Here is a 25,797-nt window from a genome sequence, read left to right as displayed (position 1 = left end):
ACACACACACATACACCACACACACACACACACACAAACACCCACACACACACACACTACACACACACACACACACCCACACACACCATCACACACACACCACACCACCACACAAGAGAGAGAGACTGAGAGAGAGAGAAGAGAGAGAGAGGCAGCACAAGAGAGAGAGAGAGACAGAGAGACACACACACACACACACACACAGCACACACACACACAGGCACATGACCACAGCCCATGCACACACACACACACACTGGAAAGGAGGAAGCCAATGAGGACCACAGGAAGCTACACACAAAAAAACTAGAAGACCCACAGACACACACAGCATGGTAGACACAGACCACACAGAAAGAGAGCAGACCAACCACACGACAAACACACAAAAGAGGAGACCGTAGGACAGGAGACAGGCAAGACAAGTGGGGAGTGGCCACAGCCACGACGTCATCCACGGCCAGGAGTGAGGACACCACGACACAGGTAGACGACATGACCAGACACATCACCACACGAATAGTGGACAGGACACACACAGGAGACACAGTCACACAGAGGAAAGCACAGGTGCACAAATAGGACACATAGGAAAGGACAGGAGAGTGCACAAAGAGAACGCAGTGGACACAGTGGAGAATACTAGGAGCCTGGACACAACATGGAGAAACCACACAGAGGGGAAGGGAGGACAGAGAAAGAACAAGGTGAGGATGAGTGGACAGATGACCAGGAAGAGGAAAGGATAGTGGAGGAAGACAGAAAGACACACAGGAGAGCAGGAAAAAGACAGCCCAGCAGAGGAGCAGGAGAAAGGATGAGGGAAAGGTGTGGGAAAAGTAGTTCCTTGAAAAAGGTGACCTTGCATTTATGCTGCACAAAAGATTTAGGAACAACCTCAACGACAAAAAACAAGCATCAAGAAATTTGACAACAGACACAGCCGAGAAAGACAGACCGAGACCACATGCACCTTGTGTTGGCTCCTCAGGTGTTTTTGAAACTTCCACCGCTGTAAAAGCTGCTTAAGACTGAGCACTGAAGGCTCTCCTGTGGCTCCATGTGTCGCTAAACTTCCATCATTTAAAGGACCCTATAGACTGAGTAGCAAATGTCCTGTGAATTCTCATGTCAGCCTTAAATTTCCATTCTGTAAAGCCGTAGACTGGAGTAGCAAATGAGCTTCCTGTGTGGACCATGTTTTCTGTAAGTTTCCACCTGTCCAAAAATCTTCTTACAGATTAGCAGCTAGAATGGTATCTCTCTTTGTAGAAAGTAATGTAGCTTGCACAGAAACCAATATCTTTATAAGTAGATTGGAGGTGGAATCACTTTGTCATCTGTATGGTAGATCCCCATGCGCCTCTTCACATCTCCATTGGTGCCAAATCTTTCCCACACTCAGAGCAGCAAATGGTTTCTCTCTTGTGTGGAATTCATATGTGTATTTACTTCACTCTCTGAATGCTTAGTGTGGAAACAGACGCAAGTAGACTGGTGTATCTCCTGTAATGGGATCTCATGTAGCAGTCACAGAGTAGTGGTGCCAAACCTTTTCCCACACTCAGAGCAGCTAAATGGTTTCTCTCCTGTGTGGACTCTCATGTGTGTCTGTAAATTTCCACTCACGGTAAAAGCTTTCTTACAGATTGTGCAGCTAAATGGTTTCTCTCCTGTATGAGATCTCATGTGCCTCGTCACATCTCCATTGGTGCCGAATCTTTTCCCACACTCAGAGCAGCTAAATGCTTTCTCAGCAATAGTACATCTTGAATCACTAACAGGGAATCTATCATTATTCAGAGAGTTTGAACCTGTATGGATTTTCATGTGTGTCTGTAAGTTTCCACACATTACAAAATCTTTCTTACAAACTGAGCAGCTAAGTGGTTTCTCTCTTGTGTGGATTCTCATGTGGGTCTGTAAATTTCCACTAACGGTAAAAGCTTTCTTACAGATTCTGCAGCTAAATGGTTTCTCTCCTGTATGAGTTCTCATGTGCCTTGTCACATCTCCATTGGTGCCAAATCTTTTCCCACACTCACAGCATCTAAATGCTTTCTCACCACTAGTACGTCTTGAATCACTAACAGGGAATTTATCATTATTCAGAGAGTTTGAACCTGTATGGATTCTCATGTGTATCTCTAAGTTTCCACGCTTCACAAAATCTTTCTTACAAATTGAGCAGCTAAATGGTTTCTCACCTGTGTGGCTTAACATGTGTGTCTGTAATTCTCCACTCCCTTCACAAGCTTTCTTACAGACTGAGCAGCTAAATGGGGTCGTTCCTTTGTGGATTCTCATGTGTGTCTGTAAGTTTCCACTCCGTTTAAAAACTTTCTTACAGATAGAGCAGTTAAATTGTTTCTCTCCTGTGTGGATTCTCATGTGTGTCTGTAAATGACCACTCCGTTTAAAATCTTTCTTACAGACTGAGCAGCTAAATGGTTTCTCTCCTGTGTGAATTATCATGTGTCTCTTTAAACTTCCACTCCTTCCAAAATCTTTCTTACAGACTGAGCAGCTAAATGTTTTTTCTCCTGTGTGGATTCTCATGTGCCTCGTCACATCTCCATTGGTGCCAAATCTTTTCCCACACTCAGAGCAGCTAAATGCTTTCTCATCAGTAGTGCATCTTGAATCACTAACAGGGAATCTATCATTATTCAGATAGTTTAAACCTGACTGAGGTTCTCTGGTCTCCTTCCAATCAGCACTGTCATCAGCCTCAGGTTTAGAAGAGTCTCCAGTCTTGTCATCAGTATCTGGTTGTAAATGTGTATCCGGATCTGATTTCATGGCTGTTTCTGGTCCTCCACAGTCCTCTCCATCAGCTTCTGTTTTAATCTCTTCAGTTTGTCTTTGATGAAGCTGTGAGAACGTAGGTTTCTCTTCATCATTTTCACTCTTAACAGGGACCAGAGTGAATGTGAACTTAGTGATATCAGCCTCCTCGGACCCTTGAAGCTGTTCTTTATTCTGACTGATCCGGAGTCCCTCCTGTTCCTCTTTAATATATGGGGGCTTTGTGTCCTCCTGGTCCAGACTGGTGCTCCACTCCTGCTGATGTTCTTCACCAACAATCACTTTCTGGACATCTGAAAGTAAAGGTGAAACACAAACTAACAGCTATTAATGTGAATCTTAACAATACTTTGATCTATTGCTCCATACACTCACATAATAAATAGGGGTGTCAGAATTTTCAATTCAATCTCTATTTAAAGATTTTTTTTTCCAGCACTGATACTACCAAAAACAAGGGGGACATGAATGCAATATGAGTTTACAGACGGTCAGCTGAATGCCGCCACACTGGTAGCTCAAAAGAAGCATGAGACAGTCCAGTTCTGTTGTTTTTAGTGATGCAACAATTGTAGACTTTGTTGGTACGATTATGGTCTGAAAAATAATCATGGTTTCATGATTATTATGCATTTATTTCACTGCTAATGTATGAAATCACATGAACACTGTAGATTTTAATTTATGTATTGCTGCCTTTTGAAAAAGAAATAACAGTTACAGTTTTGAATGTTTTGAAAATGATTATATGATCAAACTTTTTATTTAAATTAATTTGAAAAGATTAGAGACTAGAGGTAAATCAGTCACACCACACAATGGCCAAGTTGGCAACAACATAGTGCTGGATGGTATGACTAAAGATTTGTATCACAGTATTTAAGATTCTGGCGGTTTCACAATATTTCTTTTTGCTTGACTTGGTCTTTATATAGGTTAATATGGCTTATTTTACTGTCAGTATTCAGTACATTACAGTAAATTAATACCAGTATGCGGTACAAATCGGCATACTGCCCAGCACTACAGAAACATGATTGTCCTTAAGAAGTCGTACCTTTTTGTGGCTAGAAACGGCCCTGCTAGCTGGTGTGTCTAAAAGTTGGAGGAGCTGCTAGACAAGATGCACCACTCATGGGGAGATTAGCAGCATATTGCCAATGCTGGATACACATTTATTTACAAATACTGCGTCACTTGTCAGACAATCTGGCGAAAATGCAGGTCTTTCCATTCATTGTGAATGCCTGTGAAAAAAAGTTGTATCTTTTGGAGAAAAGCAACCCAACATCACCCTATGGTGGACAATTAGGTTACCGCTTATCATTCTTGTCAGTCTGCTTTTAACTTACCGGGAAACAACTTTGCCTTTACCGCTGCCACAAAAAGTTTTAAACACTATGAAGGTAAAAAAAAAAAAACACAAGCACTGAACTGCCCAGGAGTTAGTGGTGATTGTTTATTGCCATACTTAAGAGCAACCCATGGTTCCATTTTCCTTTGTGTGCTGATTGGCAGTTGATAATTGATGATTGAAAGGATGGTCGGTGAATGGTTTTAATATGCATATATTAAAGTGATTTTTACTGACTTAGTATCAGAACTAAAATATCTAGAATCTGCAATCCTTTTAAATTATTTTGCATTACATTTTTAATGACCGCGCAATCACTTGCATTTCATATTGCCATGGTTTTTTGATCTGTTCATTTAAATGGCAATACATTTTGCAATTGTCAATTCAATTGTCTATTTTGTCATTGAATTTGAATATGCATTTTGCAATTGACAATTCCATATGCAAAGTTTCAAGGCAATCCTCAATTCAGTTAAAATTATTTTGACTAAACATTAGAATGAAATCTTAATCAATTGCATTTCATTTTGCCATGTTTACTTTAATCTCTTTTTCAATTGGGAATTCAATGCGCCAGCGAAACAGCGCCCCCAGTATATTGTATTAACATTTACTTGGTCATCCAACCCAGTCGCACAGCAGATTGCAACATGGTCACGTAATTTAATCTATTGTTTTGTGCACACGGACACATTCATCTCGTTCTCAGCATGAATTTTAAATGCATTTCAATGGGAAGCATATTTTGTGATCACAGCACAATTCTTTCTGCCAGTCAGGCTGCAGCAGAAAAGCTGTATACAGCTTTGCTATTATTGGTATTTTTAGCCCAATAACTGCTGTTTTAATCAACATTTATCCACCAGATCTTATCATGGCTTACATGCATTTCTTTTATTGTTATTATTTCGGTCTATTTCGGCCAGAGAAGCTGGGTTGCTTTGTTGTTTATTGATATTTTTAAAACTATAGCGCTACATCTATCAACATTTATTTATGGCAATATCGTTTCAATGTACATATATTTAATCAGTGGTTTTGTCACCAGCAACAACACGTTGCTCAGCTTTGTTCCAGTAAGTTATGCACCGTAATAACTTTTTTTTTTAAATTGCGAAATATTCCGTAAGGGACATAGGAATTACCGCTTGCCGTCTGTGAAAGATACAAATACATAATATTCAAAATATTGATGTTTTTGTCTAACGTATTTGAGGATTTAAATAAAAAAAGATAACAATAATAATAAAATACAGTTTCATTTATTTGTCTCATGTATTGTTTGCTCGGTCGGCGGCGGCAATCTGAAATGGAATGAAGCCCATTCACGGCAGAGAGCAGAATATCAGGAACCGAACAAGTCCACCCACCCACCCCTGAAGAACTACAAATAAACTAGCTTTGTAACAGGTTCTGGGGTGCGCGTCTATAGTGGGATTGTAGTTTTTAAATATATTGGTATATTTCTCATAAGTAGTTGTTGGCAGTGTAGAATTTAGGATACTCCCTGGGGTTTTTGGGAAGGGGAACACACTGGTGTCATCAGATTTTAAAAATCAAATTGTTAAATAGGTGAAAATAGCTCTTTACCATATTTGACAGTGCTTACAGTGGGTAAACGTTAGAGACCATATCTACATGACAGCTGAGGTCCAGAGCTTTCTATAACAGCTGGTCCTATGTGTGTAGCACCTTCTGTTGCTAAATGACAAGCCTTCAAACATGTATTGGGTTCAAGGTTCAGAGGTCAATATTTCAAAGCAGGAGTAATGTATCCTCTTCAGACTGACATTTGTTACTCTCCAGGACGAGACCTTTCCAACGATGTGTTTGCTATAGTCCTAGGACATGGTTTTAATTTTTACATATCATGGAGACCACTTTGCAGGCGATACTTTATTGTCCCCAGAGGGATATTTGCCTTAAGTTCAAATGCTTCACACAAACACTTCACATATTGTGTTATCATACAACTATACTTACAATTAAAGCTGCGATGGACGGGCCCTCGTGCCTCTGCGCGCGTCGGGGTTACCGGCGGACGGCGCTCCTTGCGACTGTGAATTTGCGCGGCACTCAGACGCCGCAAATCATCAACAATGAAAAGGTAACTCCCCGCCGAGTTCAACGATACCTCACACAAGACTCTACGTCATACGGTTCATTAGCTGTGAAAAGGGGCGTGGCTAAAGCATAGGTGGCGGGTCAACTCATCACCAATTAAAAAGGAAGTCTCTGCTGAGTTCAATGATACCTCACACAAGACTCTACCTTAGTCTTGCCATAACATTAAAATGTATGAAAGGGGGCATGGCTTGAACATAGGGGGTGGGCCAAACCATCACCAATGAAGGAAGTCTCTGCTGAGTTCAATGTTACCCCAGTTTACACTAAAGGGGGTATATATAAACGGTCATTTAGTTATACAAGGTGGCACTAAATCTTAGGGGGCGGATCAAATCACCAACAAAACTAAACAAAGAAACATACAATAACGCACACTCAAGTTACAACAATTTCTTTGTTCATCGCTAAACACTCAAAGTGGCCCACACCGTCTGACGAAAAGTTTTTCTTTTAATAACTTTTCATCTTTAAGGTGTTGAGATGGTACAGACCAAGTTTGAAGTCCATCGGATGAAATCTCTAGTAGGAGTATAGCACCTTGACTTTCAGGCCTACTTCCTGTTGTGCTAGGGGGCGCTATGACTTTAAGTAAATATCGGCCTTTATTTGTCCTCAGGGTTGGACACTTATGAATCCTGAAAAGTTTAGAGGTAATCGGACAATGTACACTCGAGTTACACCCACTTCCTGTTTCGGCGGCGAAACGCACAAAATGGCCGCCCCGCCACGACCACGCCCTATGACGAAAAGTTTTTCTTTTAACAACTTCTCATCGTTAACATCTTAACATGGCACAGACCGAATTTGGAGTTGATCGGATGAAATCTCTAGGAGGAGTTAAAGTACGACATGTGTAAATGGCCAAAATCGCACTAATTTCGAACTTTGAAATCAAAATGGCGGACTTCCTGTTTGGTTTAGGGTATGGCTGCAATTAAGTTTTTTGCACATCTTGACAGGTTACATATGTCTACCAAGTTTCTTGAGTCTACGTTAAACGCACTGCAGGGGCTCAATTTTTGTAACTTTCTAGGGGGCGCTTGCGAGCCATTTTTGTGCGGCTATTCGCGAAACCCTTAAAATACGTACATTTTCACCAAACTTGATGCGACCGCCAAACTTGGTGAGTTTTTGAATATATTAAGCCCCTCAAAAAGGCAATTCATTTGACGGGAAAAAGAATAGAATAGAAACAATAATTCCTTAAGTTTCAATAGGGCCTTCGCCGCTGTCGGCGCTCGGGCCCTAATAAAACAACAACATAAACAAAGTGATATGTAGCAAGACTAAAGCACATCACAAAGTCACAATCTATTGCTCATCTTTCACAAACAGTAATAAGAGCAACACAACCATATGCATTACAGTGCCTTGCGAAAGTATTCGGCCCCCTTGAACTTTTCGACCTTTTGCCACATTTCAAGCTTCAAACATAATGATATAAAACTGTAATTTTTTGTGAAGAATCAACAACAAGTGGGACACAATCATGAAGTGGATCAAAATTTATTGGATATTTCAAACCTTTTTAACAAATAAAAACTGAAATATTGGGCGTGCAAACTTATCCGTAATTCTGTTCTATACTACTTGTAGCGCCACTTTTTGCGCCGATGTTTACAGCCGCCAGTCGCTTGGGGTATATCTCTATTAGTTTTGCACATCGAGAGACTGACATTTTTGCCCATTCCTCCTTGCAAAACAGCTCGAGCTCAGTGAGGTTGGATGGAGAGCGTTTGTGAACAGCAGTTTTCAGTTCTTTCGACAGATTCTCGATTGGATTCAGGTCTGGACTTTGACTTGGCCATTCTAACACCTGGATATGTTTATTTGTGAACCATTCCATTGTAGATTTTGCTTTATGTTTTGGATCATTGTCTTGTTGGAAGACAAATCTCCGTCCCAGTCTCAGGTCTTTTGCAGACTCCATCAGGTTTTCTTCCAGAATGGTCCTGTATTTGGCTCCATCCATCTTCCCATCAATTTTAACCATCTTCCCTGTCCCTGCTGAAGAAAAGCAGGCCCAAACCATGATGCTGCCACCACCATGTTTGACAGCGGGGATGGTGTGTTCAAGGTGATGAGCTGTGTTGCTTTTACGCCAAACATAACGTTTTGCATTGTTGCCAAAAAGTTCGATTTTGGTTTCATCTGACCACAGCACCTTCTTCCACATGTTTGGTGTGTCTCCCAGGTGGCTTTTGGCAAACTTTAAACGACACTTTTTATGGATATCTTTAAGAAATGGCTTTCTTCTTGCCACTCTTCCATGTGTTGCTATTAATTAACTAATTAGAAAATTGCATTTTTAAATAACAATGTTTTAAATAATGCATGGAAAGTATATAGTTTTGTTTTTCACAACAGTACATGGGTGCATGGCTGCCGTCACGGTAGCGCTGCGCTACCTATTTTATCTCTCAAAAGACTGAGTGTAAAGTTTGTCTGTATATGTTTGTTTAGCGTGTCAATATGTTCTCTTAATAATCATTGTTTTCAAATCATCTGTTAATCTAGCCATTGAAATTACCCACGGTAATCCCGTAGCTTTCATGCGCACATATTTAATATCCAATACTGCGGTGATTTATGTGCTATAGCTACAACCATCAATACATCATTCTTGATTGTTTGAAACCACACTATTTACTTCACAAACATGACCATTTATAATAACCACGCAACACGTGTCTTTGTTAACTATGTGTCTGTTTATTGAGTTTAAAAAAGGTAATAGTGTAATATATCATGTTTTGTGTCTTACCGGCGTCTTCTGTCTTTGTGTATAAAGGAAAGTTTGCCATGATCTGCGGGTTTAAAGGACGCTATGTCTTCCGGGGTAACTTTTGAGTAATTATTTTATTAGCCGTCAAGGTATCATATGAATAATATTCGGTAAATTTCTAGCTTCATATATATATTAATTTTGGCTATATTAAGATTTTATTGTCTACTCACCTGAGCCATCCCTGTATTGTACTGTTGTGTTGGTATGTTCCAATTTTAGTGGCTGGCATCAGGCTTATATAGACTGGCAGTGTCATTTGCTAAAGAGAAACTGGAGGGAGGAGGACGTAAGTCTGTTGGAGGCCCTCATATGGAGTTATATTCCTATCTTTAATCAAGAGCGCATTCTTTCAATTTGAGAGCATTTCTCACTGATATTACGTTCAGATTTTGTAATAATTTCCCTCAAAACCTTGCTCTCACACTCAAATAGTCACTGCTCGCGCTTGGATTTGCTCTGCTTGTGCTCAAAGTTTGTGCTCGCGCTTGGATTTGCTCTGCTTGCACTCAAACTTTCTGCTTGGACTCAGATATGTTGTTGTTTGGACAGATTTCCTGCTCTCAGCTTTGAACCTTCTCCTCGCACTCAGGCTGATTCTGCTCACTTGCAAAGTTTCTGCTCTCGGATTTCTCCTGCGCACTTGGATTTTTTGTGTGTTATAACCCTATCAAAAGTCAACAACCAATAGAATGCCAGCTGTAGTGTTGACCAATGAAATGATCCCAACCCCGTTGAGGGTGCGTTCACTTTACTTTAGAACGTCTGTTGAGGGCGGCTGCACTGTAACCTGACTGTAACCAAGTTTATATATCCCCGCGCCGTTTATAGCTTTATTATAAGTATATGTCAACAATGTGCCCAGAATGGTCGACGCACTTTCACCTGCACCCGTCAGGAAACGGGAGAAAGCTTTGAAGTGGGACGTATGAAGTTATGTCCACAACTACGAGGGTGAGTAACATAACTTAAGCACCTAGCTAGCTAGCTAGCATATGGCCTAGCTTGATGTCCAGAAACAAATAGAGGTGGTTTAATGTACCTAAACAATGATCAATGATTACCAAATTTCTCTCTCATATTGCTCCTCATAACCACTGAAAACTGTCAAAAAAATCTAACCCAAAGTCCAATTATTATGGACGTTATGTGACTGATAACTGATTGATATCTGATTGATCATTGTTTAGGTACATTAAGTTACCACGTTAAGCTTTTTCACGTTAAGCGTTAGAATGTCCCGGCTGCTGTTGAGGGAAACTGTAGTCTATAACTTCCTGAGCGACTGATCGTCCATTTTTGCCCCCTTTACATAATAAATATGGCTATGAAATGGAACATGAAATACATAAATGAGGCAATACATATATAGGCATTAGTCATTATAGTTCAATAGCCTAAATACATATGTTTTACTTATATTTATTTCCGGGGACTTTTATTTATGTACGTTATGCACGTTATATTCAAAGGAAGTTTAGTTATCTCACAGGCTCAGACTAAAAGCAGCAGCAAGCCTGCCTGACATCAGTGCATAGCATATCACTGCAAAGTAAATAAAATATGAATAAATCACGAGCGCGGTAGATTTCCAGGTCAGCTAGAGCGGGTAACGCAGCTCTGCAGACGGACCAGAGTCAGTCAGCACCGGGGAGCGAACCGCGGGGACCAAGCTCACAGGGCTGGTAGCTAGCTGCTAGCTAGCTGCAGCAGCTAATATTAGAATATTAGACCCAGCACCAGAGGTCTGATCCCCATGATTTAAAACGAAAATCAAATAACCATTTGTTTTTTAATACCTGTTTATGAAATGAAAATCAAATGAACGAAAAAGTACACGGACCCAGTCTGTTAAGTACAATTTCACCACTAATAAAACAGATCTAGAGATGATATGCTTTATTTGCAACTTAAATGTAATTTTTTTAATTAATACAAAGCAAACTGAGCAGAAAGAACAAGTATTTTGTTGGTTTGTTTCTCTTCTTCCAGGTGTGACTGAAGTACCCGTTGAGCTGCATCACAGCTGCACTATGTGCATGGACCTGTGCCAGTCAGCACATCAATCACCTGTGTGCAGAGGACAGGCAGCAGTAGCACAAACCAAGAAGGTTGGCAAGTCTGATAATAATGCAATTGTAAAAATAATAATAATATAATAGTAAAATCATGTTACATACACTTATGTTTCTTGCTTAAATTCACAGGGTGCACAACCAGGCCTGGGAGAGAAAATTACTGATGTCCACAAAACCAAATCAGAGAAGGTAAGGTAAGATAGTAATGATGTTAAAGCAAGCTATGTACACCTAATATATTATGTGTTGATGTCTATGAATCTGTCTTTAATAGGAGCATACTATACAAAGACAACAGTGGAGAGTTCCTGGATCGGTCTGTCCTCAAAGTGCCAGAGATCTACAAGGACTTCACCCTTTTTTGCACCATCAGCATATAATCAAAGTGATAAAAGAGAGAACAAATTATTGTTTTCTCTGTTGACATGAATAGGTGCCTGTAATGTCTGTCCATATATTCAATCAATTCAATAAATGTTGATAAGTATCACTGCTATTTCTTAAATCATTGTAGTTTTTCAGAGCAATAAGATACAGATTATTAAAACCATGTTCACATTTGCAACAAATTAAAACCCTGATCAAGGCAAATTGTTTTTTCATGTTCCATAACATTTATTAAAAAAAAAAAACAGTACAATTAAATTTACCAGAGCTGACACTTGGTAAATAGCTTTAATTTACCTTGTCAAAACAATGAGTAATTCATAACAAATTGCACAATATTTAACACGCAACCTTAAAAGTGTATGGTTCATACTACGGTGAAGCAGTACAATGTGCCTATAGGATTTACTGTAGCAGGAACATTGATATTGGCAAACAGATGACCCAGGTTCAGGTGAGTTTGTGAGCAGGGTTATGAATAAAGATAAGATAGGCCTAGTGTTCACAAGAGGGATGATTCAGGTATGGCAACACAAATTAAGAATAATTCAATAGGAGGTATGTACAACTAGTAGAAGATAAATTAACTATACAAGAGCAATTAAGGTAAAGTTATGAGGTGGCAAGCTAAAGTATAGTCAATAGCATGGAGTCAAGTCAACAGTGTACACCAGAATAATATATACTGTGATTAAGTAATGATACTTACTTGTCTGTACTAATATAACACAAAAAAATAATACAGTGTTTGATGCAGTATGGAGAACAACCAAGTCCCATATGAACCCAAGAGACTTTAAGTGCAGCTGTTGATGATGTTCACTACAAACAAAACTTGCAGATGGTTGTAGTCTGTAGCCAGTCATACAGTAGGTAGATCTGGAGCAGATGGTTGTAGTCTGTAGCAAGCCGTACAGCAGGTAGATCTGGAGCAGATGGTTGTAGTCTGTAGCCAGCCATACAGCAGGTAGATCTGGAGCAGATGGTTGTAGTCTGTAGCCAGCCGTACAGTAGGTAGATCAGGAGCAGATGGTTGTAGTCCGTAGCCAGCCGTACAGTAGGTAGATCTGGAGCAGATGGTTGTAGTCTGTAGCCAGCCATACAGCAGGTAGATCTGGAGTAGCAGGGTGAATTCTAGCTATCATGGGTTGGTGATATGACACACAGATCAACAGGGGTCAAACCCCTCAGCCCCACCTGGATGAAAAGAAAGTAAAACAAAATACTTGTTTTTTCAGTTCAGTTTGCTTTGTATTAATTAAACAAATAACTGCTATTTAAGGAGCAAATAAGAAACCATATCATTTCTAGATCTGTTTTTATTATAGTGATAAAATTGAACTTAACATTACGTTTTATACAGATTGCTATGAATCTATTTTCAAACTAATGTTATATGAAGGAATGAAGACTAAATTCTGATGAACAACACACAACAGTGATGCAAAAACTGACACAAACAATCCAGTTTCTTGTGTTCTTTCAGTTATATTACAGTTTATGTTTTACTACTGGCTCTAACATGAAATTAGCCAAATCCCAGGAACATGGTTAACCAAACGAGGAAAAAATACAAAGTAGGGTCATCACATATACACAAACTGTCCGTCATATGTCGTTCAATCTAGCTAGCTATACAATAAAGAACATATATTTGTTTCTGGACATCAAGCTAGGCTATATGCTAGCGCCATATGCTAGCTAGCTAGCTAGGTGCTTGTTATGTTACTCACCCTCGAAGTTGTGGACATAACTTCATACGTCCCCAATTTCAAAGCTTTTTCCCGTTTCCTGACGGGTGCAGGTGAAAGCGTCGACCATTCTGTGCACATTGTTGACATATACTTATAATAAAGCTATAAACGGCGCGGGGATATATAAACTTGGTTACAGCAGGTTACAGTGCAGCCGCCCTCAACAGACGTTCTAAAGTAAAGTGAACGCACCCTCAACGCGGTTGGGATCATTTCATTGGTCAACACTACAGCTGGCATTCTATTGGTTGTTGACTTTTGATAGGGTTATAACACACAAAAATCCAAGCGGCAGGGAGAAATCCGAGAGCAGAAACTTTGCAAGTGAGCAGAATCAGCCCGAGTGCGAGGAGAAGGTTCAAAGCTGAGAGCAGGAAATCTGTCCAAACAACATATCTGAGTCCAAGCAGAAAGTTTGAGTGCAAGCAGAGCAAATCCAAGCGCGAGCACAAACTTTGAGCACAAGCAGAGCAAATCCAAGCGCGAGCACAAACTTTGAGCACAAGCAGAGCAAATCCAAGCGCGAGCACAAACTTTGAGCACAAGCAGAGCAAATCCAAGCGCGAGCAGTGACTATTTGAGTGTGAGAGCAAGGTTTTGAGGGAAATTATTACAAAATCTGAAAGTAATATCAGTGAGAAATGCTCTCAAATTGAAAGAATGCGCTCTTGATTAAAGATAGGAATATAACTCCATACCCTCAGAGTTGTGACTTGTTTAAAGGTCAATTAGGAAACAGTTTATAATGGGATTGTTTTGACTCTCAAGTCAATTTACTTTATTTACTTGAAAGTAGTTTTTTCTGCTTTCCTTAATATTTTTATTTTATATTATTGTGAATTAAACTACAAGAAAATAAAAAATTAGTGACTATGACAGTGATGACGAAAAGCTGATCAGGGTGGCGATACTTTACTAAGTATACCTTTATGAACATGGGAATGCAGAAGAACTTTTGCTGTGGGAGACTGGGCTGTCTGATGGCAAGGTAAAGCTGTAAAAATATTTTAAATATAGTGTACACTTAAAAAGGTACAATATGCAACTTTTCTGCATTAAAATGTCTAAAAACGACCATACCTATGTTATATATTTTTTTTCGTTGTGTAGTTACACTATCCCAAATGTTTCCATCAAATGGCAAACCCACAGAAATCTGTCATTTTATTTTCAGACACGTCACGTTTCATTTATTCGCCCGTCAGTGGCGTCATATAACCTTTCACCATCTAGTTACTCGTAACTTTCCGCGAAAACACGGATACCCAGATGCTACGTTCGAGAGTAATTGTAAATCATACGTCACAGAAAAAAATAGGGCTGTGACGGTATAGTATTATTCTTATCGCGGTGACAAAGCAACATATCACGCGGTATGGCGGTTAACCGCAACCCCCTTATAAGAGTAGTGTAAATTAGAGCGAGAATGGCAGGGGGCCTTAAGTGATTGACATCAGTGCCCGTGTGGAGAGCAAGCGGTAACGGAGAGTATGGCTTTGACTCCGAACTTCGTTATTCGAATATAATTCGAATATTAAAAAAAATAATGATATTCGAACGAATATTAGCCAGCCCTTAATATTCGAACCTGTTATGGGCATTATTTTTTGTAAATGCGTTTGCTTGTAAACGTTTTCAGTTCAGATTCCGAGGCTTTTTCCACGCATTTCAAAATGTAACTACACGTCGCGGCAATGCACGTCTCTTGGCCGTGGCTCGGTAGCGGTGCATTCCCCCCTAATTCTCAAAGAAGGCTGGCTTGCCCAGGGCCAGGCCAGCTCAGCGGCGTCTTTCTCCCGTCGCGTTCCGCTGTCTCTCCTACCTACACCGGCGCCGCACCCTGTCCCTTCTCCCCTTCCTACCTGCCTGCTCAGTGCTGCTGCACATGAGGAGAGAGCAGAGAGCACAGAGGGGGGGGGGGCTGCTCCTCAGTCACACAACAGAAGAGAGAGGTGACTGTTTCGGCGGCCACAGGAGAGAAATACTGGCGACTCTTTTATTTTACAGAAAGTCGCTGTCTTTTCTACAGAAAGTCGCCAGATTTGTCGCTAGTCGCTTTTGTGAAAAAAAGTCGCACACACCAGCACACGAGTATAAACATCAGACCACTTACGTAGGCTACGGTGAAAGCTCCGAACTTCCTGTCGAAAGCACACTGTGTTTAATCCAGGGTCTGACTTAATTTTTTTTTTTTAAATGAAGGCATTTAATGGTCAAAATATTAATAAATATTCGAATATATTCGAATATTAATATTAATATACAAACGAACTTCGAATATGATTTTTGGGCAAAAGTCAAAGCCCTAACGGAGAGCAGCGTATGAGTGCTGCTGTGAGGAAAAGCGAGAGGAAAAAGAGATCGCAAAGATGATGTAAAGTAAACAATAAAACAACAAGCTTGAGCTTCTCAAGACACAGTGGCTTTATCTGTTGTCAATACCGCCGGTAAAGTGAATGGCCGTTACCCTCCGATAAACATCGGCTTAAAGGAGAATTCCGGCCAATTTTTACGTTAATCTTGATCGCTATAGCTACGCGAGTACTTTCGATAGAAAAAAACCCAACCCGAATCAGTGCAGGTAACACGGAGAAGCTGCAGCTACGTACTACAAGCGTCCCCTGAGCTAAAACGGCAGTGCTCGGGGCAAGTTTTAGAGTGCCTTTGTGCCTCTTAACAGACACAAAATGCAATTAATATGTATGTGCCACATGAACAGGGCCCTTACGTGTCAACAAGATGCGTTTTCAATTCAGACATTGTTTAAATTCACCTACCCTGGTCCCTGTCTCCATCCTGCCGGTAGCTAGATTGACCTACTAGCTGATAGCCGTTAGCTGCTAGCTGCCGTCCGGTGAGTGTATTCAGCCAGGCATCTGTGATAATCATCCCAATAAAAATCCACGGAGCGCCCGGTGGTGTGGCTATGTCTCCCAGTTACTGAAGGCTAGCTTTAGCTTGTGCTTGGAGCAGCAAGTTCATCTGCCTGTTTCCCCTCTGTCTGTCAGTCTCATTCTTTCCAACTCTTGTGAGTTGTGCTAGTTCTTCGTCTGTATACTCGGGTTCGAATAAATAAGGACGACCATCAAACTCAAAAGGCTCTTCCGTGTGTTGTAGCTATATCTGCTATATTCTTCATACTCCAAGCTTCTTCCCTTATAAACAACTCCGCTTTTCACTCTTCACACACTACGCTCCAATCTGCACACTACAGTTTACCTTTTTCTGCTACAACTGAATTCCCAGGAGTCAGCGCGATGCAACAGCTAAGCTTCAGTAACACTATTACTGTGCAAGCCACAGACATTGTTTATCCCGTTTCCGTGTAGTTACATAGTCACTGATATGGTCATAACCACTACAGTGCTCAATTACCTATTTTGAGGGGAAAATAATCTAAACCTTTTGCTGCAAAGGCATGATCTGTCCTATGCAGGACATCCACCAGCCCACCAGGCACTCCGTGCTTAGCGTAGCGTTTCCATTTCAGCTCAATGTGAGAGTCTTTACTGTGTTTTGCTGTCATTTATGGCCAGTCTGCTTTCTCTCATCTCCGTTGATCTATTCCACAGACAGTTCAGAAAGCTCTATTGTCAATAAAGTAAAAAGAAAAAAAAAAGTTTTGCCGACAATGCCAAGGAAAGACGCTCCGCAGCACAACGGTCTTAGCAGCTGAGCAGACAGAGTGCTCTGTCTAAGATAACCAATATAAGCTGCTCCGTTTAGGCTACAAAACGTGCATGCAGGCTGAGATTCAACCGTTCAGTTTTGTCAGGATTAAGCTATAAGCAGAAGGAAACTCCGCTAGCTGCTAGGCTAATGTGCAATGGTAAACACTGCAGCGTTAACGTTAATGTGTCCACGTCCACCTCAGAACAATGGACTGTCCATCCTCATGTGCAAAGCTGAAGTTACGGGCAATTTCCGTTTTTTTTTTCTCTCCATAAACTCTTGAATGTAGGATAGAAGACAGTCGATGAGGGTAACTACACAATGATTATTGCTTTCATTATACGTCATATCACACTATCTGTTCTCCTGTAAGTTACGCGAGCTAAAAGGTAAAAAAAAATGCGGTGATGGCGGTGATGACGTCGTGACCGCGGTAGTGGCACGTCACCGCCGGTATTGCGGCTATGCGGTTATCGTCACAGCCCTAGAAAACAATACTGGTACTAGGGGTGTGACGAGACACTCGCTCACGAGACAAGACGAGACACGAGATTGGGGTCACAAGAGCGAGACGCGATTTTAACACTAATTTAAAGAAAACTTCAGTTAAGAAATATGACTGGGAAAAATAGTCTTTACTCAGAGAACCAAGGTTACAAGCTAGGGGTGTGACGAGACGCTTACTCCACGAGACGAAACACATCACGAGATTGGGTTCATGAGAACGAGACAAGATTTCTCGTCGGGTGAAAAGTTGTGTCGTGGCTGATGTGATGTCAGCGTGATGGAGCGTGGAATTACTATTGAAAATCCCCCTGCCACTTTTAAATCATTTGTGTGGCAACATTTTGGTTTTCCTGCGGAAATAATAAACGGCGAAGGGTGACAGACAAGACGAACACAATATGTAAACATTGTAAGAAAAAATGCCGTATACCGCGGCTAACACGAGCACTATGCAAAAACACTTCCAGCACCACCACAGCTCTCTACTAACTACTGCACCCGCGACTCGCGGGTGCAGTAGTTAGTAGTACGGCATTTCTTTCTTACAATGTTTACATATTGTGTTCGTCTTGTCTGTCACTCTTTCACTCTTTTCACCTCGACGAGAAATCTCGTCACGCGAGATCTCGTCACACCCTTAACTGGTACCACTGCTTTTTCTGCCGAAAGGCATCATTTTGTGATTAATTACATGCCACTTTGTAACACAGTAATACAGCAGAAACCTTATTTATTGATACATAAATATTAATCCAGCTTAATGTTACTACAATGTATGTGCTGGTTGACAAGTAGCTAACGTTAATGCTAGCTAATGCAATAGCTAGTTACGGTTAGCCCCAGCCAGTGCTGGGTGCTTACGACTCTAAAAGGCAGTTTAATTAAGCATCGGGAAACGGAGAATATCAGACCCAGGCATCCTAGTCACAACAATGGCCATCCATAATGTTAGCTAGCTTCGTCTCCGTTAATGCCAACGGTGTTTGTACCAAAAATCTCCTCACTGCCGAATTCCCCTTTGCGTTTAGCTCTCTTTAAAGTTAGCTATCTAAATTAACCCGACAAAAGGTGGGTTAAGCACCAAAATGAATAGTTACGATTACAGAAAAGTGAAGGGGGAGATCGGGCAGCTGGGAGATGTTCTCCTGCTGCTGACAACGACAATCGAACATAGTAGCCGTCCTGGAGATTCCCCCTGCAAACCTCACCCACACCCGTCTCTCAGCCTCGTTGAGTAGCTAGCTAGCGTTACAAAAAAACCCGTTCGCCCGGTAAAATCCAAAAGGTGACATTGGCATGTGAAATATACTGATAGTGTGGTTAATCATTAGCCAGCAGCTAAAACCTGCTAATGTTAGCCGCTAATGTTAGCTTGCTGGCTCACTAGCTAACCAGTCATCTAGCTACCAATACAGATTGAATCAAGAAAAACGTAATTATGCTGGGGAAACTGCAGCAATTTTATTAGCATGACATGAATAAACGTTACTAAACGTAACGTGAATAATCTTGAATGGGTAAACTTGTCCGTGAACAGATGCATTCTAATCGACGACAGCGTTTAGCAATAAAAATTCCCATAATTCCACGCAACTTCCCAACGTAATCAAACATCTGTGTTTACAATCCATTGTTTTGGTTGAGAGACCCCACGTCCACAGCAGTAGTCTAATTGCTTAGCTAATTGTCATCTTTCAATAACAACCCCACTTCGAAAAAAGCAGAATTATCCCTTCAAAGCCCAACAACGGTTAAGTGTCTATGCCTGACATTTTTCCATAGTTAAAGTCAATGTTTTTTTGTTTTTTTTTAGTCCATCACTATAATTTATATGATGACTGGCAGATTTAGATGTCTTTTGAATAACAATAGAAACCCTATTAGTGTTCAGCTTTACCTATGTTCTTCCTGATATCTTCTCCCTTTTTAACCTAGCCTCCATTATTTATATGAACTGCAGCACTGGATTTTTAAACTAAAGATTAGATATAAAAAAATAATGTTAATATTTCTAACTGTGTTATGTCAACCATTTATTTATTAATGCTTATTACTATTCATGATGTAGCACTGAAAGCCAATTACCTCATTTCAATATGTAAATTTGTATCTAGATAACTAAGATCACCTTGACTTTGGTGCACCTCTGTGTATTGATATCAAAATGTGTTTACTCGCAGGTTTCTCTATAGAGCTCCCCCTACAGCTTCGGAATAGATATTTGGCAGATCCTATGTTTACTTGTGTCTGACTCCTCGCTCGGTCAGTCTGCAGTTTCCTCTTTCTCTGTTACTCCGACGATGCTTTCTTAGCTTTCTGCTTCTTTTTTTGCCGGCTCAGCCATGACGATAGTGTGAAAAACTCAGCGAAAGTTGCAAGGGTGGTTTTTCCGCTCACAGGTGTTAGGGGGAAGCGAGACGACCACCATTGAACCCGAAAAAAGTCATATAACCATTCCAATGATGCCAAAGCTGTTCAGTTACGGTAAATTCTGATAAAATAAAAACTGCATAGTTCCCCTTTAACTAAATATAACTTCTATACATCTATTTAACTAATAAAACTAAGCTTGAATATACTCTGGATATAATCATATAAGTGTAAAGATGCACATGGTAACAACAGTACACAAGTATTACAAGAGAGATGCACAAAAATGAACAGTTAGTTGGCCACTAAGAGCTTTATCCTAATCTAGACCCCGTTAATCGCAAACTTGAAAGTACTTTTTTCACTTGCGTGAAACTGTAGTGGGGATGTTTAACCCTTGAAACTGTATTATATCAGTAAGACTGAACTTTAAGTTGATTGAAGCATCATATTAATAAGGTCTTTTAAGAACAGAGAAAGATGCAGATATGGTCTCTTGCAACGTGCAGATGGAGTCAACACATCAGGTTTTGTATGTGGTCATACAGTTGTCACCGTCAGGATACCTTTCCTGTTAAAGCAACACTAAACAGTAAACAAGGAAGTGATGTCCTAACTGAAGCCCCGCCTTAATGAGACATCTAACATATTGCATTGCCAATTTACTAAAGAGACCAAAAAAGCACAGTGACCAAGTAAATGTTAATGCAATAGACTTGGTGGGGGCGCTGTTTCACTGGCACATTGAATTGCCAATTGACTAAAGAGAACAAAAAAACCATGGCAATATGAAATGCAATTGATTGCGCTTCCATTCAAATTTGTATGCAAAATAATTGTAACTGAATTGAGGGTGCTCCTCAGATCTCTGCAGGGGAAATTAAGACAGCTAGCTAGACTATCTGTCCAATCTGACTTTTCTCTCGCACGACTATTTTGCAGCGGCTCTGTGCTGAGGTTAGCGCCGCCCATGACGATTCTGATTGGAAAGAAATGCCATAAAACCAGAGCACGTTTTCCTCCCATCCCCAAATGCTATGTAGAGTAGCCAGACCCTCCTTCAGGGTGCTTTGGAGGAGCGTTAGTTAACTGCAGTAAGCCTCCCCAGTGTTTTCAGTGCGTTCAAACGCTGTCGAAAATGTTCCAATCATTTCAAAATTACTTTTAAAATAGCCCAGTAAACATTGCTGGAAAATATTCAGGTACTGCTGCGTGAACCGAAAACACACTTGTTACTAGGTGGCTGTTATAATAAATATGTACTAAAATGACTTTAAATGATGATATTTGCCTCATATGCACACCTTCTACTCTTTATAACATTGTGGCAAATTAGCAGCTGAGAAGAGCAGAAAGGGCGACTCGGCAGTCTAACTTGTTGCTCAGCCTACCAATATGAGCTGCTCTATTTAAGACTACAAAAACGTGCATGCAGGCTCAAATTCAACCACGTTGTTTTACTGGGATAAAGCAATAAGCAGAAGGCAACTCCGCTAGCTGCTAGGCTAATGTAAAGTGAAATGGTACTGCAGCGTTAATGTTTCCACCTCAGCTGAGGTGGAAACATTAACTCTCTACAGAGGTCAATGATACACGAATATACCGTAAACGGGTCACCAGTTATGAAAAGGGGCGTGGCTTAAGCATAGGGGGCGGGCCAAACCATGACCAATGACAGAGGAACTCTCTGCTGAGTTCAATGATATCTCACACAAGACTACCTTAAACGGTTCAAAAGCCATAAAAGAGGGCGTGGCCTGAGTACATGGGCGTGGTTAAAGTATAGGTAGTTAAAGTATAGTCTCACATGCAGAGGTGTATAAAGTACTAGAGACCCATACTTGAGTAAAAGTACAAGTGCTCTATCAAAAGTGACTTGAGTAGAAGTGCTCTTTAAAGGGGTGATAGAATGCAAAACTGATTTTACCTTGTCATAGTTGAATAATGACAGTTTAGTGGATAACTAGGACATACATAGAACCTCTAAATCCCAAATCCCATTCTCTGCAAATCTCACTATTTGAAACTGCCTCTGAAAACGGGGGAATCTCAACGAGCCGCAATAGTTGACGTCAACTATTGCGGCTCCTCCTCATTTGGCTCTAGTCTGTGTTTGTCACGCCCCAACATTTGCATAGGCTACACAACTGACCTGAGATCAGTTAGTCTTCTGAATCTAGGTCGTGCAGATCTCAGAAATTGTATACATTGTTCATATGGTATTTTACCATTAAATTCACATCTGAGACTTTTTTATGCGAGAAATCAACTATGTAGAGGTCAAATGTGGGCCGTTTTATGAAAATTGATGTCTCATTGCAAATTTTGTCCGACTGTGTAGCCGGACTTCAGGGGGGGGGCGGTGGGTGTTTGCTGCCCTTGCGCCGCCCGGCCTGCCTTCCTTCACAGCCCCGGCCTGCTGTGAGCTCGAGTGAGCTCCGTTACGACTGGCAGCCCACAGCACTCCATACCTGCGCAGAGTCACCGGTAACACCGCTAATGGACTACTAAACGCCGGTGCTCTGACAGAGCTCCAGGGCCTGCAGCTCCCCTCTTCCTGCTAGCTAAATGGCCCGTGTGTGTGAGAGCGCGGTCAGCGAGCTTGTTACACCAGCAATCTGTTACCACAGGTTCCAGTTACTCTTTTAATGTGTGTAATTATAATGTGTTGAGTTATTTAAACAAACAATTGGGGAAATAAACGCCGCTTGTCCGTGAGTCTCATTGATAGAGCCTGCGGCTGGATGGAGCTCTATCAATGAGAGCTAGCTAGCCTCCTCTTAGAATTCCTCTGAAATTCACAAATATTCATCAACTTGAAATCGGACACCGTTGTTAGCTTTATAAGACATTTACTTAAATGTTGTGTAACTGGCGTGACGGAATTCAAACTGTAAATATACTCGAATTACGACCAAAATGAAGTTAACTAGCCTCAATGTGTACACATAGGATTGAAGGGACAGTCGCAGCTAACGAAACTCTTACAGTTCACAAATATTCATTATTCACTTGAAATCGGACACCGTTGTTAGCTTTATAAGACCTTCAGGTATGTTGTATAGCTAAGTGGCGTGACATGTGTGTAACATGTGGTAAGAGATTGCTGGTGTAACAAGCTCGCTGACTGCGCTCTCACTCTCACACAACGGGCCATTTAGCTAGCAGGAAGAGAGGAGATGCAGGCCCTGGAGCTCTGTCAGGGCAGCGGCGTTTGGTAGTAGTCCCATTAGCCCAAACGGTGACTTTGCGCGGGTATGAGGTGCTGTGGGCTGCAGCAGCTGTGCCGGAGCTCAATCGAGCTCACAGCAGGCCGGGATCTGTGGAGGAAGGCAGGCCGGGCGGCGAGGCAGCAACACAGGCAGCTCCGGCCTCTGAAGTCCGACACAGTGTCGGACAAAATTTGCAATGAGAAATCAATTTTCATAAAACAGCCCACATTTGACCTCTACATAGTTGATTTCTCGCATAAAAAAAGTCTCAGAAGTGAATTTGGTAAGGAAACATTGCAGTGTCTGAGATTCTGTCGCGTTTCTAATGTGTGTGTATTGGCGATTTGCTCAACCAATCAGCGCGCGTCTCTACGTTTGTGTACGGGGCTAAGGCTCAACCAAGCAGAACGCAGCTCATCTAAATATCCATGAGCATACCATATTTGGAAGAAAAGCTCTTGTTACAAATAGGACCAAAACACAGGGATGCATAAGGGCCAATGAAATATCAACCAGGCCATTTTCAGCCCAACTAATGTTATATACCCCATTAGGAGACCATAAGGAACAGTGTGAAATACCCTATATAATCATTCTATCACCCCTTTAAGCACAGCACTTAAGTAGAAGTACTAAAGTATTCAACATCTTTTGTACTTGAGTATTGCAAGTAGTTTATTTTAAAATGTACTACTCAAGTACTGAAATTAAAAGTACAAGTATTGTGTTATTTAGTTATTAAAGAAAGCAGTAAAAAGTTTGAATATCATATTGTTTATATTATTTCAAATGTTTAGCCAAGGCTGTAGCCAAAGGAATTAACAAATATTAAATATATTATATTAAAAATAACAACCTATCCACTAGCTAGTAACGTGTGATGTAGCTATAGGAAAGCTAGCAAGCTAGCAAAATACAGATAAACTAGCAGCTTCACATCACAGGGTCAAACATACAGATAAACTAGCAGCTTCACATCACAGGGTCAAAAATACAGATAAACTAGCAGCTTCACAACACAGGGTCAAACATACAGATAAATTGGCAGCTTCACATCACAGGGTCAAACATACAGATAAACTAGCAGCTTCACATCACAGGGTCAAACGGTTAACATTCAGTACTCACTGCAGACTCAAACAACTCAGGAATAGATTAATCTGCTGCAACAATAGCTAAATTGAAAGAGTACAAACTTACATTGTCTCTGACTTCTGAACGGGCAACCATAATGAAAAGAAACACGACGCGATCTCTGGGATTTCTTATGTAATTAGCGTTCGTAACTAACGTACACACACTGTAACCTACACAGTCTCCGTAGCTTGAGGAATTCACAACAGTAAAGAGTAACTATGCAGCACATAAAAAAAATATATCGGAGTAAAAGTATTTTATTCATCGAAAATATGTACTCAAGTAAAAGTGGAAGTAGGAGAAAAAAAATAATACTCCAGTAGAGTACAGATACAGCCTTTTAGTTCTTAAGTAGAGTAGTGAAGTAGTTCTACTTCTTTACTATACAGCTCTGATCACATGTAGACCACACATTCTAAGTTTCAGGTAAAATCGGATGATGTTTGTCATATAAGGCTGATTTCCTGTTGCCAGCAGGGGGAACTATTCCCAAAAGTCAATTTTGGCCTATAGATGTCCTCAGGCCTGAACCCTTTGAATTTCGGGCAGATAAGACAACGTTCACTGAAATCTCTGAGTAGTTTGTTAAAGTATAGGACCCATAGTTTCGGTCCTACTTCCTGTTGCCCTTGTTGAGTCAATTTTGGCCAGTAGATGTCCAGAGTTGGACTCCTATGAATCCTTAAGTTTTGAGCCAACTGGACAATGTACACTCAAGTTACACCCACGTCCTGTTTTGATGGTGAAACGCACAAAATTTTCATCTTTACGGTTGTAAGATGGTACAGACCAAATTTGAAGTCAATCGGATGAAATCTCTAGGAAGAGTTCGTTAAAGTACGACATGTGGAAATGGCCAAAATTTCACTCATTTCGAATTCAAAATGGTGGACTTCCTGTTGCATTAAGGGTATGGCTCCAATGAATTTTTTTTGTACGTCTTGACATGATACATATGCGTACCACGTTTCGGAGGAAGGAAGAATTCCTTCAGTTTCAATAGGGCCTTTGCCGCCGTCGGCGCTCAGGCCCTAATAACAATGAAAGAAGAACTTTTCTAATGTGAACCATTTTTTGTTGAACCTCAATGCTTTACAAACACCAAAGCAAGTAGAGCTGTGACTACTCTTCCGAATTGATTTTGGAGATGGACATTAGATAGATAAATACAGTGGTTGACTACGTTTCCAGCGCCATGGCTCCGATCTGTAACGTTAATTGGGACGGACGCCTTATTTCTTTATGTTAACTCTAATAGCATTAGCCTGGCTGGTAGCAGCTTTCTGCGGTGAAAAATGGCCGGGAGATGTCGTGATTGCGTTGCATTAATCAGATGATTTAGTTTGTCTTTGCAGCGAACATAAAACACTGACTACTGTAGCTTCACTACCGATGGAAAAGATGTGCACCACTGTGTCAGCGGCAGCGGTCGCTTACGGTAATTTTCGACACACTTCCTATAAGAAACCCAGTTGGACTAATGTTACGTCACATACACACACGTTGTCCACATGGACACCTGTCTTAAAGGGGAAGGCTTGGCTGCTAACAAGGAGAACGGTGAAAGTTTACTTTTCGATCAAGCAGCAAAAAGTTTGTGCGT

At 40.9% G+C, this 25,797-nt stretch overlaps 1 protein-coding gene across 1 annotated transcript in view; it reads right to left on the bottom strand.

The window, feature by feature from the left end:
- LOC120553995 (zinc finger protein 345-like) overlaps positions 1 to 25,797 on the bottom strand; it is a 33,424-nt gene that overhangs the window by 3,646 nt on the left and 3,981 nt on the right. Inside the window, exons 3-4 of the mRNA XM_039792544.1 lie at positions 1,585 to 3,101; positions 372 to 650 (exon numbers count right to left, since the gene is read on the bottom strand). Coding sequence (XP_039648478.1) covers positions 372 to 650; positions 1,585 to 3,101 — 1,796 coding nt within the window. The remainder of the gene's footprint in view (positions 1 to 371; positions 651 to 1,584; positions 3,102 to 25,797) is intronic.

The sequence above is a fragment of the Perca fluviatilis genome, chromosome 24, assembly GCF_010015445.1.
Source record: "Perca fluviatilis chromosome 24, GENO_Pfluv_1.0, whole genome shotgun sequence".
Taxonomy (NCBI): Eukaryota; Metazoa; Chordata; class Actinopteri; order Perciformes; family Percidae; genus Perca; species Perca fluviatilis.
Note: the sequence above shows the minus strand (reverse complement) of the source record. Positions and strands in the feature narration are given on the sequence as shown.